This window comes from Trichoplusia ni, chromosome 16, assembly GCF_003590095.1.
Source record: "Trichoplusia ni isolate ovarian cell line Hi5 chromosome 16, tn1, whole genome shotgun sequence".
Classification (NCBI taxonomy): domain Eukaryota; kingdom Metazoa; phylum Arthropoda; class Insecta; order Lepidoptera; family Noctuidae; genus Trichoplusia; species Trichoplusia ni.
The window spans coordinates 2,282,441-2,296,080 of NC_039493.1; the positions used below are offsets into that span (position 1 = coordinate 2,282,441).

The window sequence follows — 13,640 nt, forward strand, 5'->3', positions numbered from 1 at the left end:
TGTTACTGCCGTTTGAATTTAAATCTATAAACAGTAAATATTGTCCAATCTTGAACCATTTAATAAAAAAACGATTAATAACTCCTAGTCTTTGACACGTCGTCTTCTGTCATCTTCAGCTGTCACTTCGCATGTCTGTCATATTTCATTGTTTTTAAGGAAACACAAGTTGAGATGGATTTATTGTATCTAAACAATTAGAAATCGAAAAAATGGGCAACGCTGACACAAAATTAAATTTTAGAAAAGCTGTTGTACAGCTAACATCAAAAACACAGGTAATTCTCTTTAATTTGGTACTAGTTTTATTTAATAAGATCACGATACACTATTGATGTAATATTTAATTTCAGCCTATTGACTCCTCGGATGATGGTTTTTGGGACCAGTTCTGGTCAGAGAGCGTGACCAACGTGCAGGATGTATTCGCGCTGGTGCCTGGCGCGGAGATACGCGCGCTTCGTGAAGAATCTCCTAATAATCTCGCGACATTAGTGTATAAAGCTGTTGAGAAGCTCGTAAAGATGGTAGATAGCAGCTGTAGGACGCAGCGGGAACAGCAGACTGGTATGAGCATGTATTTCAATAATTTAGAACAGTATTTAATAGAGTAAAAACACTGAAATTAAAACTTTGCACTCATAAAGCTTCTGTATGGTAGCTGCAGCAGAATTGAAACCTTAAGTGTATACGAAGTTTAATAATAAGTATGTAATACTCACTTTAAATATATATTTCTTTTATTATTTATCATGAAGCATACAATTAATGATACAAATCAAATTAACTATTATCTGATATAAAATTGTATGCATAACATAAGCATGACATAGAACTAATATTAAGTTTATATGTCCTGCTGTTTATCTAAAATAAGTAGAATATCATGACTCATAGCATACATACACATTTAGTTAGCACATTCATACATTATGCAAGGATACTTATTTGTTGCGTGATTGTTAGTTTAATGCTCTTTTTATGTTTTGATAAGCATAGTAAACTCTTCATAATTATAAATTATGATAGCTCTTAAGAACAGTCTGAATCTTAAGTGAAAATAGTTGGCCATGAGTGCCCACTGTATTTTTGTATCCCAATCCTGGGCAAAATTTTCAAGCTCAATGTTTAGTATACAATATGTCCACTGTTATGTTACTCTCAAAGCCTAGTTCTTTCTCTACCAGTCAACAATGAGGTTCTTCACAAAGTTTTCAGATAAAATGCTGCAATTCAGTGTGTAGAATAAGTATAGTCTAGTAGTAGTATATGTAATGCGATAGTTTATAAATTAGTGCAGACTTTCAGCCAATACACAACTAGCCACTGTTCTACTGGCCTGTTTTATTGGTTACCTTTTCCTAATCCAAGTCTAATGTCAAAAAAGAAATACATTTTCAAATGGCTCCTGGACTAAGAAATGCACATGTTGTGCTAGTTTTATAGACATGCAAATCAGAAGTACAGAGAAAATGGTGTCGAGATCAGTGATTTTGGCGTGGTAATCTATAATACCTCTTGGCTATCCAAGAACCCATATGGAGACATAAGATTAGAGTAAAACCCTATTATAATTGTCTGCTATTCTCATAACCTATGTTATTCCAGCTCTTAACTGCGCCCGTCTCCTGACACGAGTTCTACCGTACATGCTGGAGGAGCCCGAATGGCACGGCTTCTTCTGGTCTTCACTGCCCGCTGCTGCTGAGAATGAGTCTGTGCCACTTGCGCAGTCCCTTATCAATGCCGTTTGTGTAAGTTGCGTGTAAAATACTTAGAAGTTAGGTGTATATTTGTTGTCGAGTGGTTTTCGTGGGTTGACTATCGTCACTACTAATGCGCCCGTCGACACCTGGGCCCCGATTCTGCTATTCACAATGGCCGATGAATGAATGGCAATTGGAGTAAATTTGAAATTATTGCTAATCTCTTGAGCATTTTGCCAACACTACAATTGGAAATTCAAAGTATTTACCGTGATTGTTTTTCAGTCATTGTGTTGGAAAAATACTTAGAATAATACGAATAGTACTAATTTAATCCAATTTCCATTCATTCATCGGCCTAAGATACATGCTGACTTACTTTACGCTTTGCGATTTCCGTCCTGCAGTGCGACCGATTTCCTATTAATGTGGTGTCACATTTTAGGAGTGCGGCTAAAATCTGACGCTTGTAGCCCTGTACATATTTTGCCTCGATCCCTGTTTCGCCATATCAAAGAGTCATGTGATTTACTCTATTATGTATATCTTTTTCAACAGGACCTCCTATTCTGCCCAGACTTCACAGTCACCACTACAAAACGTGCAGGCCCAGTAAGTATTAGAACTTTCCTATTTATATTATTGGCTAATTTTGAATCCTTAAACTGCTTCAATTTAACGGTACCTTATAATAAGCACAGACTATCATCATCTATCTCCCTTCTATAGCCTCTTAATCCTAGTGAAATAACTGTTAAGGTATGGAAATGATGTTTCATTTCGATAAGGTCTTGCGTCTTTGACCTGTCATCCCCATACAAGCGAGTATTTTCTATTGACTTTGACGTCTAGTAGGCGGGTACCAGTAAAATCATAGTAACGATCTACCGCGTTCAGTGAATGAGTATCGATCTTATGATAATGTAATCTAATCAGGTATCGATCGCGATGCGAGTCAACTGTTCGGAGTGCCCGGTAATGGGTTCTGCATGTTAGATATGTAGGAATACTTGTTTTAACTTCACTATTTCATTAAGATTGTTATTTATATCAAGTTATCTTTTGATTCATGAGATTTTTTTGAATAAACGTGTTAATAAAATGTATCGATAACTAATTTATCGAATTTCCATCGATTTGATACATTAAAATAAACTTAAAATGATTTAAGTAAATATTTTTGTACATAAATCACGATACAATCAGTTAAATGTATGATAAAATGCTAAATTAAAAACGTTTTCGAAGAAGTTTCTACAACAGTGCAGTTTGGATATCTTCTTAATATATATTATATACATATAAATCTCGTGTCACAATGTTTGTCCTCAATGGACTCCTAAGCCACTTAACCGATTATAAAAAAAATCGCACACCATGTGCAGTTAATTCCAACTTGAGAGATAGGATATTTTAAATCTCAAGTTATAGTCGCAATTTCTTCTAACCACGCGGACGAAGTCGCGGGCTACAGCTAGTATCAATATAGATTTAAAGGGTTCAATTTAAGTAGAATAAGTTACACAGGTGATTCTAACCATGAACAAACAAAGTAGGCCGTAGCGGGCTGGACATACGGTCGCAATTCATTTGTTTCATCTTCACGTATTTTAGCCTGCTAATGAGATCAATAGGTAGTCATACTTACAATAGATAATAAGTAATATAATATATTAAACTATTCTACTTTGTTGGTTTAACGCTCTGCCATTTGTAGATACAATGAGTCGCGATACTTATATCGGAATACTAATTTTAATAAGTACAGGATGCGCTGAATATCCCACAATGTTCCTTATCAACATTCACAAATTCAAACTTGTTATAGACTACGCCCCTTTTTTAAATGAGTTACATGTTCATAGTAAAATTATTGTTTATTCAACTTTACGAATACACATAAACTGTCTGTAGAAGTAGGACTAGTTTTTTTTGTTTGTGGTCAATCAATAATATGGTAATTGATCAATAAAAATAATTGTATCAATATGTATTCCTCAACGTATTTACCTAATTCACTGCGCGGTTAGCCTAATAGTAAACGTTCAAGCCAAATCCACTAAGCGCGACGTGTCATGGGTTCGATCCTCGCGTAGGACAATCATTTTTTGTAAGATCTCGTCTCGTCGATCGAATGTCTCGTCTGCAACACAAGAATAAAATTGTTTAGTGTGAGATTAGGTTTCATTTAAAGAACAATAATATATAATATTCCAGTTCAAACGATATTAAAAATGTAGGAAGTATTGTGAATTGCGTCGTGTCAAGGTTTTATTAGTTGTGCATGTAACACGCGGTTTCTACTCGCTGTTCATTCGTTTCATTGTTTTATTGATATTTAATTGGATCAAATTGTGGACACTGTTGTCAAATGATCTTTCTGAATTCCATTTAAGATTAATTTTAGGGTTGTCGTAATAGGCAGCATAATTATATATTATTCCTTTTTTGTACCTACCCGCTCATGTCTTGACATAAGTAACATTATCATTAGTACGAGTATCAATACGAAACGCTAAAATGTACGGAACTGACAGCACCGAATGGTAAAATAAAACATTTGTGTTATCGAAGAATGCTTGTTGACTTGAGAGGTTGTGCTCCCCCAATCCCCCGCGACATGGATTAAATTCTTTAGTGCGCGAGTCGTTCAAGAAGTTTTTTTCCACCGGTCACCCGATGCTTATGACGAAACTCAGTCTCTCATTTAAATATCTATGCTTATGATTGTAAAGTCCAGTGAGGCTAGAAATGCAGACCACCAAATCTCTTTACTAACAAAACTTCTTCGTATTCACCTTATCAATTATTCATCTTCTGTCTTCCTCATCCTTGATATTCCCATTCATCAAATCTTCTTGTTCTCAACCTGCACAACTGCCTCAATCAGGAGCGTGCCGAGGAGTTGTCCTCCCTGGACAGCTGCGAGTACATCTGGGCGGGCGGCGTGGGGTTCGCGCGGTCGCCGGCCCGCACGGCCGCGCACGAGGCGGCGCGCTCCGAGCTGCTGCGGCTGCTGCTCACCTGCTTCAGCGAGACCATCTACAAGCCCGCCTCCAGCGCCGCCTCGCATCATAATAAGTGGATAGCGTGAGTTTGGTTACATTTTTTTGTTAAAATAGGGCTGTTGCCTGCTTAATCAAATCTTTTGGCAAATGTAGAGAGTAAAGTGCCTGGGAAGAAGAACTAAAGTAAGTCTATAGGTAAGTATAAACTTTAAAGTAAGTCTGCAGGCAAGGGCCAGATGGCACACTGCATTGCGTAGAATGGTGTCTAGCTTTCACAATTACAACAAACTTACTTTAGCAGATTATGGTTAGCTCAAATCTACCATTACTCCTACAACCCATGACATAAATTGCTTTATGAGGCTAAAAAAAATTGAACACAAAGCTTTAATAAATCTCCTGAACTTAAACTCACATCAAAAATTACTTATTATGTTGTATTTTTTTACCGTTAATGTATTGTACCAGCTACCTGACAAGCCCGGACAACCGGCACGCGTTACCCCTGTTCACGTCGCTGGTGAACACCGTGTGCTCCTACGACCCGGTGGGGCTCGGCCTGCCCTACAACCACCTGCTGTTCGCCGACACACTCGAGCCCCTAGTCGAAGTAAGTGTGCATACACAAGCTACTTAAACATAAGCTACTAACATGCCACTGAAACATATGTAAGTATCCAAGCGCTAACACTTTTAGAGTCCCTCAGTTGTGAAGATGTGACAAGTCAAAGTGATTAGATTAGTAATTCTAAGTCAGTGTTATTTCTAAACATGCCCTTGAATTTGGATTGCAAGGCTAGCCTAGTGATAAAGGTCACAACACCAATGTAAAACGTGCGCAACGTGTCGCGAGTTCAAGCCCAGCGTAGGATAAGCTTTTTGTGTTATCTACTAATATTTGTTCTGATTCTACTCGTCTTTCTGCATTGAAAAGCCCACGACACAATTATTCAATTTATCGGTGTTCAGCAGTTCTTTTCAATACAAAACATACATTTGATCGATAAGATCAGTTTTAACGCCTGCTGAAATGCAAACTGTCCAATGCTGTACTGTGGGCCAGTTGCTACCATAAAGTGCGAGGAAATCATAATGTAACGATGTTTCATTTCTTTAGGTGGCGCTTCAAGTTTTAATCGTGACACTGGATCATGACACAAGCAATGCTGTCAATGAGGAGTCTGATGAAGTAAGTACTAATTAGTCTATTCACACTTGTTAATTAAAAATTACAACAAGTTTTACTGACATGTAACATTTATTACATTTATTATTTTGTTTGTACTTACAACTCTTTTGTATTTAAACTTTTTATCTCTCTACGTGATTAAAATTTAAACTTTGAAAGCTTTTGACCAGACTGGTGTTAGCCTTAATTCTGAGCTAAGTCACATCACACCAAACCCTTAAAATAAATAGATGACATCTTTTGATATTGTAAATACACTTACTTTTTATTTTTTCTAGTTTCAAACTTTGTTAATTTCGAATTGGGTAGATAAATGTATAGTTACTTGAGCATGAACTAAACCAACATACAATATTGTCTGTTTATCTACCAGCCTCTTGGACGAATGAAACTGATGATGACGGTATGAAGTTTATCTAAGCAACCACCAGGCTAGCACTCATATATGTATATGTATAACGTTTTTGGAAAACTCCTTCGTAATTTAAATATCGCTATTGTGTGTGGAAATAAACAATATTCTCCAAGAAAATATGTACCTATTCATTTCAAAACACGGCTTTTTTCATACAACATTTTCATTATCTGATCGTGTATGGGAGGTTATATTTTTGGAATCCTCCATTTAATTACAACACCATACAATACCATTTGTTTAGTTACGAAACACTCCCTATAATGACCAGCTGATGATAGTACAGCAACGATATTTAAAAAATGGAAGGGTGCTTTTCCAAAAACGATGTCACCGTTATCAATCAACTCGGCCTTTCGCAGTTCACTGCTAGACATACGCTTCTATCAATACTTAAAAGCATTATGCAAGAAGCCAAACATCCCTTGCAGACTCTCCCGGACAACTTGTTCATCAACTACTTGTCCCGGATACACCGCGACGAGGACTTCCAGTTCATCCTCCGGGGAGTGACCAGACTCCTCAACAACCCGCTCGCTCAGACCTACTTGCCCAACTCCGCCAAAAAGGTCAATCTACACCAGGAGCTGTTGGTACTGTTCTGGAAAATGTGTGATTATAATAAGGTGAGTTGCGGCAGCTATAACATGTTGGACCTATGTTATGTTACTAAACAGGAAACTTTTGGTACAGGTAGTTTTTGGTACTAGCCTCCAAAAGCCAGGAAATATTCGGTAGTTCGGTACATGTTTAAACATTTATAATCATATATCGAAAATTATCGTCTGGCCTATAAAAGACGACCTCCGAGTTTTTGTCGACATTTCTTCTCAGTATTGTCCAGAATAGTAAAAGTGGACTTTAGCGAACTCGAAAGTAAAAATGTCTAGTAACTTTCGTAAGGATAATTCACTTATATTTGAAGCAGCGGTTTACTCACGCGTTTTTATCGGGTTGCCGGTTGGGTTGTTTTTATGACATGTAAAAGCATATGTGTATTCTACTTATTTTATTTTTTATCACAGGCAGCACCGGAAGTACATAAACACTATCAGTCAAACAAGGCTTCTGCTAACAATCAAATACTGATGTTTAGTATTTCATTTAGAAACTAAATACTAATTATCACTTTAATACTGTATTCAAAGATGAGTTCAAAGGCTCAAAGTTTTTCAAAGTTTTTTTCGTGACCAACAAATTCCTTATATAGAAGATTCTGTTTATTATGTTTTCGAAGCTGTATATTACTGTATTTATTCCAGAAATTCATGTACTACGTGTTGAAGAGTAGCGACGTCCTGGAAGTGCTGGTGCCTATACTTTATCATCTCAACGACTCTCGCGCTGACCAATGTAAGTTACCTTTTTTTTGTTTTGGCTTGACTGTATGGTAAAAAATATGTTTTTTTAACCTACTTCTAAAAACTTGCCACTACAAACAGACAATCAATTTTACAAATTTCTTGCTTCATCTCATTTTATTTACCATTGATTTCGTCGCTAGCTCGTGTGGGCCTTATGCATATCGGCGTGTTCATCCTGCTTCTGCTGTCCGGGGAGCGCAACCTGGGCGTCCGGCTGAACAAGCCCTACACAGCGACCGTGCCCATGGACATCCCGGTGTTCACGGGCTCGCACGCGGACCTGCTCGTCGTGGTCTTCCACAAGATCATCACCACCGGCCATCAGAGACTGCAGCCATTGTTCGATTGTCTGCTCACTATACTTGTTAATGGTGGGTAGTTGGAATCTATTTTTGTGTTGTATTTGATGATATTTATTTTATGTTAGGAGAGTAGAATTAAACAATATGCATTAATTATTTAATGTTATGTCGAGAACCATAATTGTCTTTTTTTTAATTGATTTTAATATCATTTACTCATCATTATGTAGCAGTACTTGTAACACCCCCCCCCCCCCCCCCAGTGTCCCCGTACCTGAAGACGCTGTCGATGGTGGCCTCGACGAAGCTGCTGCACCTGCTGGAGGCCTTCAGCACGCCGTGGTTCCTGTTCTCGCAGCCGCACCACCACCACCTCGTCTTCTTCCTGCTCGAGATGTTCAATAACATGATACAGTACCAGTTTGACGGTGAGCGATAAAAGTCTACATATTTCTTCTGTTTTGCTTGGTTACTTTAAAATGCGTTGGTCTATGATATCTTACATGTTAGTTAACATTCATAAGCTGTTGATTCTGGGTTATTGTAAGAATTTTTGACCATCTCGTTTTTGTTTGATCAATTTTCGTTGCTAGCCGTACCTACACTTGTTGACTATCAACTTTTTGTAACTTCGATTTTTAGTAAAATGTCGAATTTAACTATCATTCTGACGATGACGAAGACAGCGTAACATACAAACAGACATAAAAAACGTCACTAAGCAAAGTGTCGTTCATAAATATCTTAAAAAATGTGTATGTTGTGTGTGTACAGGTAACTCGAACCTGGTGTACACGATAATCCGCAAGCGCGCGGTGTTCCACAACCTGGCCAACCTGCCGCACGAGCACGGCGCCATCGCGCGCTCGCTGGCCGCCGGACGCGCCAAGGGACTCATGACGCACCGGCCCTCGCTGCCCAGGTAACGTGCTCATCAGGTACACCCATATGGACTACTCCACCATGAAACTAGTTATGTTCATGTCTTCAGAGTGACTTAACGGTTCCAGCCAATAGACATGATGATCGTCATTCAATTCTAAGGTGTACAATAAAGAATATGACCCGAATATTTGTGAAACTCCCTACGATACAAGCATTAGAGGGACCTTTATACCGACTTACCGACACATCCAGCCTATTCATTTACATTACATTACATTTCTCTTCGGTTGATTAACTATATATTGCTAACATCGTATTTGATCTAACCTTGCCGTATATCTCAGGTCCCGCAGTGCGGAGTCAGTAGCGGAGACCCCGATGGAAGGCTCGCGGCCCGCGCAGCCCGCTGAGCCCGGCACGTTGAACCCCACACTCGCTGAGACTCCTGGTAACCTTATATACTTGATTTTTATTTCAGTTTTATTCACGTTGTCTGACTAAAAGTGTTTTATGGTATCTTGCGGATCACCTGATTCAGTCATGTTCCTCTAATCAGACTTCTGAAATTATAATACTTTACTTTCTTAGTCTCATAATAAAAATCCTTGCTTAGCAAGTACTACCATAATGCAGTACGGTATACAATTGCAATCTTTCTTATAGCAATCAGTACCATGACGGAGCGCGAGTCTGCCCACCCCCCGCCGCAGCGGATAGAGGCGGAGGCGGGCGACGCGTGCGACATGCCCGACAGCTCCGGCGTGCCCGACGCCGGCGACGGGCCCGACGCGGCCGACGCGGCCCGGCCCGGCCGCGAGCCGCGCGACCGCCTGCTGCCCGCGCGGCCCGGGCCCGACGGACAGGACAGGCCTGATGACGACACTGCTATGGATGTCGATGATGGAGACAAACGGGCCATCACTCATGTAAGTGTATTGTGTGGTAAAACAATATCTTTTAGGTAACTTTATACAAGCAACCAATTGCTGTAACCAAAATTGAAACCAATAGTCTAAACCAATAGATATGCTGCCTGTGGAGTTTTTTTGCTGGATTTTCTCCTGATATGAATGACATTTTGGAGTCGAGCACTTGGAGTCACTAGTTCTGTATTCTGTCGATTCCTAAGTGCCTGTTTTAGGCTTACCAGAAATAAAACATTTTGATTGCTGATTTGACTTTTACTGGAGATAACACAAACTAATTGGAGAGTTCTTGCATAAACTAAACAGCAAAACATGTTGTGTGGCAAAGATGTTTTTGGGACCGTGGTATTTGTATTGTTAACAACTCGCGAAATCGGAAATTCCCATCATCCAATTTCGAAGGCAACGGTCACTGTTCTAATATGACCAGAACAACTATAGAAAATCATCTATTGCTAGTCGCTAGTCGCATCTGTCGCTAGTCGTCTGAGAATTTCACAGACTTTTTATCCAAAATACTCAATTTTCCTTTCGTTTATCAGAGGAACAGCATCCAAGTGACAAGCGGTACCCGTCCGCTGGAGGGCGGCGGCGAGTGGCGCGCGTCTGCCGAGTGGGTGTCGAGCTGGCGCGGCAAGCTGCCGCTGCAGACCATCATGCGCCTGCTGCAGGTGCTCGTGCCGCAGGTCGAGAAGATCTGCATCGACAAGTGAGTCGGACACGTCTAGCTACCTAACTACAGACTTTAATGTCGATATATCAAATTATTAAGAACCATAATCGATCGTCACTCACATACTAGTACGTTATAGGTAACTTTGCCAAGTTATCCTCTGGAAAGTCTCGTAGACAATGTAACCGGTTTTGGTTTCAAGGATGGCAATTCTTTTTAAAGGACAGTGTTTATTATTGTATACTTGGTTCTACTTGCAAGAAGTCAATGAGAGGCAACCACTTTTTTTAATGTATCACGTAGTTACTCTTTACTATGCGATATCTGAATAAAAGTAGACCACAGTAGACCAGGTTCTGCATGGGCAAGGTCTACGCCTAGCAATGGACTACACCAATCTTATTTGAATCATGTATCTGTCTTATCTTTACATCCTCAGGGGTCTAACGGACGAGTCCGAGATCCTCCGCTTCCTGCAACACGGCACGCTGGTGGGGCTGCTGCCGGTCCCGCACCCGATCCTCATCCGCAAGTACCAGGCCAACGCCGGCACCGCCGCCTGGTTCCGCACCTACCTGTGGGGCGTCATCTATATACGGTAGGATAGCTGTCTTATGTTTATATGTGTAGAGTTGCAATTTCCTTGAAATTATACAGCTTAAACTTTTTATATTGTAGATTATTAAAATGACGAATATATATAAAATTCTCATTTCGCGGTATTTGTAGTTAAACTTCTTCGAAACGGCTGGACCGATTCGAATTTTGTGTGCATATTGGGTAGGTCTGAGAATCGGACATCTATTTTTACATCCTTATTTTTTTTTATCGTATGTTATTGTTTTTCTACATCAGAAACTCCCTAAAACTCTTTCTATATGGCAAAATAACGTTTGCTGAGTCAGCTAGTAAAATATACTGAAGAGAGAACAAACTGTATAAAGTATTTTGTAGGTATATAATTATATTTGTATTCCATAGCAACGTCGACCCCCCGATATGGTACGACACAGACGTCAAACTCTTCGAGATCCAACGAGTGTGATCGTACCCAACCAGCTGCACTTCCATGCACCAGTGATAAACAAAAACCTACCTTGTATCTTAGTAATAAAGGTGATTTTATTGCCACTGGTGTGTGGTCCTCGACGCACCGACGACCAGCGCTAAGTATCGCCTTCTAGTAAATCTTGTTTATTGTGCTGTTTGAATGTTTGTATGAAATGACCGAGTGTGTGACGTTTTTATATGTGTATGGCTAATACAAATGTATGTTCTGGGTAGTTCTACGTTATAGGGTGGACCTACATTCCATTGATAAATGATGTTGTTTTTTTTTTGGTATTGCAATATGAAGTTATTCGTATTGTATGTTTATGGAAATGCTTATTTGTCATTCAGACTGAAATGTTAGGCTTTAATAATATATTTTTTAATTTCGTTACTGAAGACTGATTAAACTTACAATTTGTAAAGTAATTTGACGTCAAACCAAGTTTAACCTTTTTCTTCATCTTCTTTTCCATTACATTCTTGAAGGCAATGCCTACTTTTCTCTATTAAAGATCATCGCTGCAATCTAACAAAGTCCTTGTACTAATGTTTGATAGGAAGTGACAATTCTCAATATTTTGTTAACCCTGACTAGAACTACCAGAATATATACTTGTATTATGTTTATAGATGTCTATACTAATTAGCCCCGCTCTCCCGCGTTTGCAAGTATATTGCGTTGTCTGTTTTGGACGTATATCATACCCACTTTAAGTATTAAAATTGCAACTGTGGAAGAAGGATGGCGCTCTGTACAATGTATAGTGCCGCCTCGCTTACACAGATGCATTAGTAATACTTGTGTGGGTGTTGTAATCCTTTCTGATCAATTTATTGCTTCTCCTAGTTTAAGCACGTTCGCGGTGTATTTTCACTTATATACGTACCTATGTATATTGGCTTCTAGCCGCTCAATGCAACATGCTGATGTTGATGTTAAAGTCGTTGTTATCTTTTGCCATCATCTTTTAACGCTAGATGTTAGAAAAGGAGAGCTATAATTTGCGTACAAGGAAATCTGTCTTTCTGTTTTTTATTTATTATCTATTTCTCTGTTTTTGATTGGCTACTTTTAAGTATGCCAATTATCTATCATTTTCGAATAGGTATTGGCTTAGATCGGTTATTTGAGCGATATTTGATGCGAAGGCCTGTGTAACATACACAGGCCTTCGCATCAAATATCGCTTTTTTATTCTAAAGCGATTGTAGCATACTTAACATTCGATAGTACAGTGTGTTGTATGGAGCAGAGCTAAATTCTATCCACGGTTTTAGTCAATTGAAAACGTTGCGTATCGTTACAGGCTTTATAATAATTATATTTATATTTGAACTATATTGATATGAATGTTTAATATACAGCTGTTTTAAATTTTTAGTAATTATTTACATTCAGTATTGAGTACTTATGAAATGTGTGCAGCCTGTGTTCGTATACGCACAAATTATGTTTTTTTTTATATAAAATTCTGACGATGATAATTTATTGGGTAAAAACAATAATAGAATTTAAATGAATATAACTATAATTTAATATGGAAAATATAATGCCGCGAAAATTAACGAAATAAAAGATTTCTTATGAACTGTTTTTGTGTCCGAATTAAACATTGTTTTACAAAATTGTGTTGTCGTCAAATATTTAATTAAGTTTTATTTGACGTTTAATATCTTCGGTATCTTATATATGTATAGTATAGTTATTTTTGTTATAACGTGTGATAATTTCGAACACTTTTCATCACCTCTCTTTAGTCGAATAACTTCAGTTGTAACGGACTGTGTCTTATGAATGATTATGTGTGTCTATTATTAAGACTTCAAGCTGACAGCTAGTCATATTTTATTATCTGTGTTATCGTAGACAATGTTTCTCTTATGAATGAACGTTACTTTTAAACACAAGTTTGCTCTTTTTACTGATACTACTAGATAATACTTTCTAGATAAAACGCTGTATTTCTGCCGTTATTTTAATTAACATGAATCGTTCGGTGCATGTCATCGGCGCATTTATTTTGTCATAATTGTTTTTGTAATAACAGTATAATCTTCCAGGTACATTAAAATTTCTAGTACTTTGTTATAGAGCAAATAATGATTTATTTTATTTTAT

General features: G+C 38.3%; 1 protein-coding gene across 1 annotated transcript; it reads left to right on the forward strand.

The window, feature by feature from the left end:
* Positions 1–97: 97 nt before the first annotated feature.
* On the forward strand, positions 98–12,656 carry LOC113501736 (protein HID1). The gene is made up of 17 exons (XM_026882945.1): positions 98–278; positions 354–567; positions 1,609–1,754; positions 2,265–2,318; positions 4,597–4,796; positions 5,183–5,324; positions 5,832–5,903; positions 6,750–6,944; positions 7,581–7,671; positions 7,823–8,053; positions 8,248–8,412; positions 8,759–8,906; positions 9,214–9,317; positions 9,533–9,795; positions 10,338–10,504; positions 10,908–11,066; positions 11,450–12,656. The coding sequence occupies exons 1-17, from the start codon at positions 213–215 to the stop codon at positions 11,511–11,513; spliced, it is 2,481 nt and encodes an 826-aa protein (XP_026738746.1). The 5' UTR covers positions 98–212; the 3' UTR covers positions 11,514–12,656.
* Positions 12,657–13,640: the final 984 nt, after the last annotated feature.

What these genes read in the sequence shown, in the direction of transcription:
- LOC113501736 (XM_026882945.1), top strand. Translation starts at nt 213, where the DNA reads ATGGGCAACGCTGACACAAAATTAAATTTTAGAAAAGCTGTTGTACAG. An exon ending in GAGAAGATCTGCATCGACAA is followed by an intron (nt 10,505 to 10,907) that starts GTGAGTCGGACA and finishes TTACATCCTCAG; the next exon opens with GGGTCTAACGGACGAGTCCG. An exon ending in TGGGGCGTCATCTATATACG is followed by an intron (nt 11,067 to 11,449) that starts GTAGGATAGCTG and finishes TGTATTCCATAG; the next exon opens with CAACGTCGACCCCCCGATAT.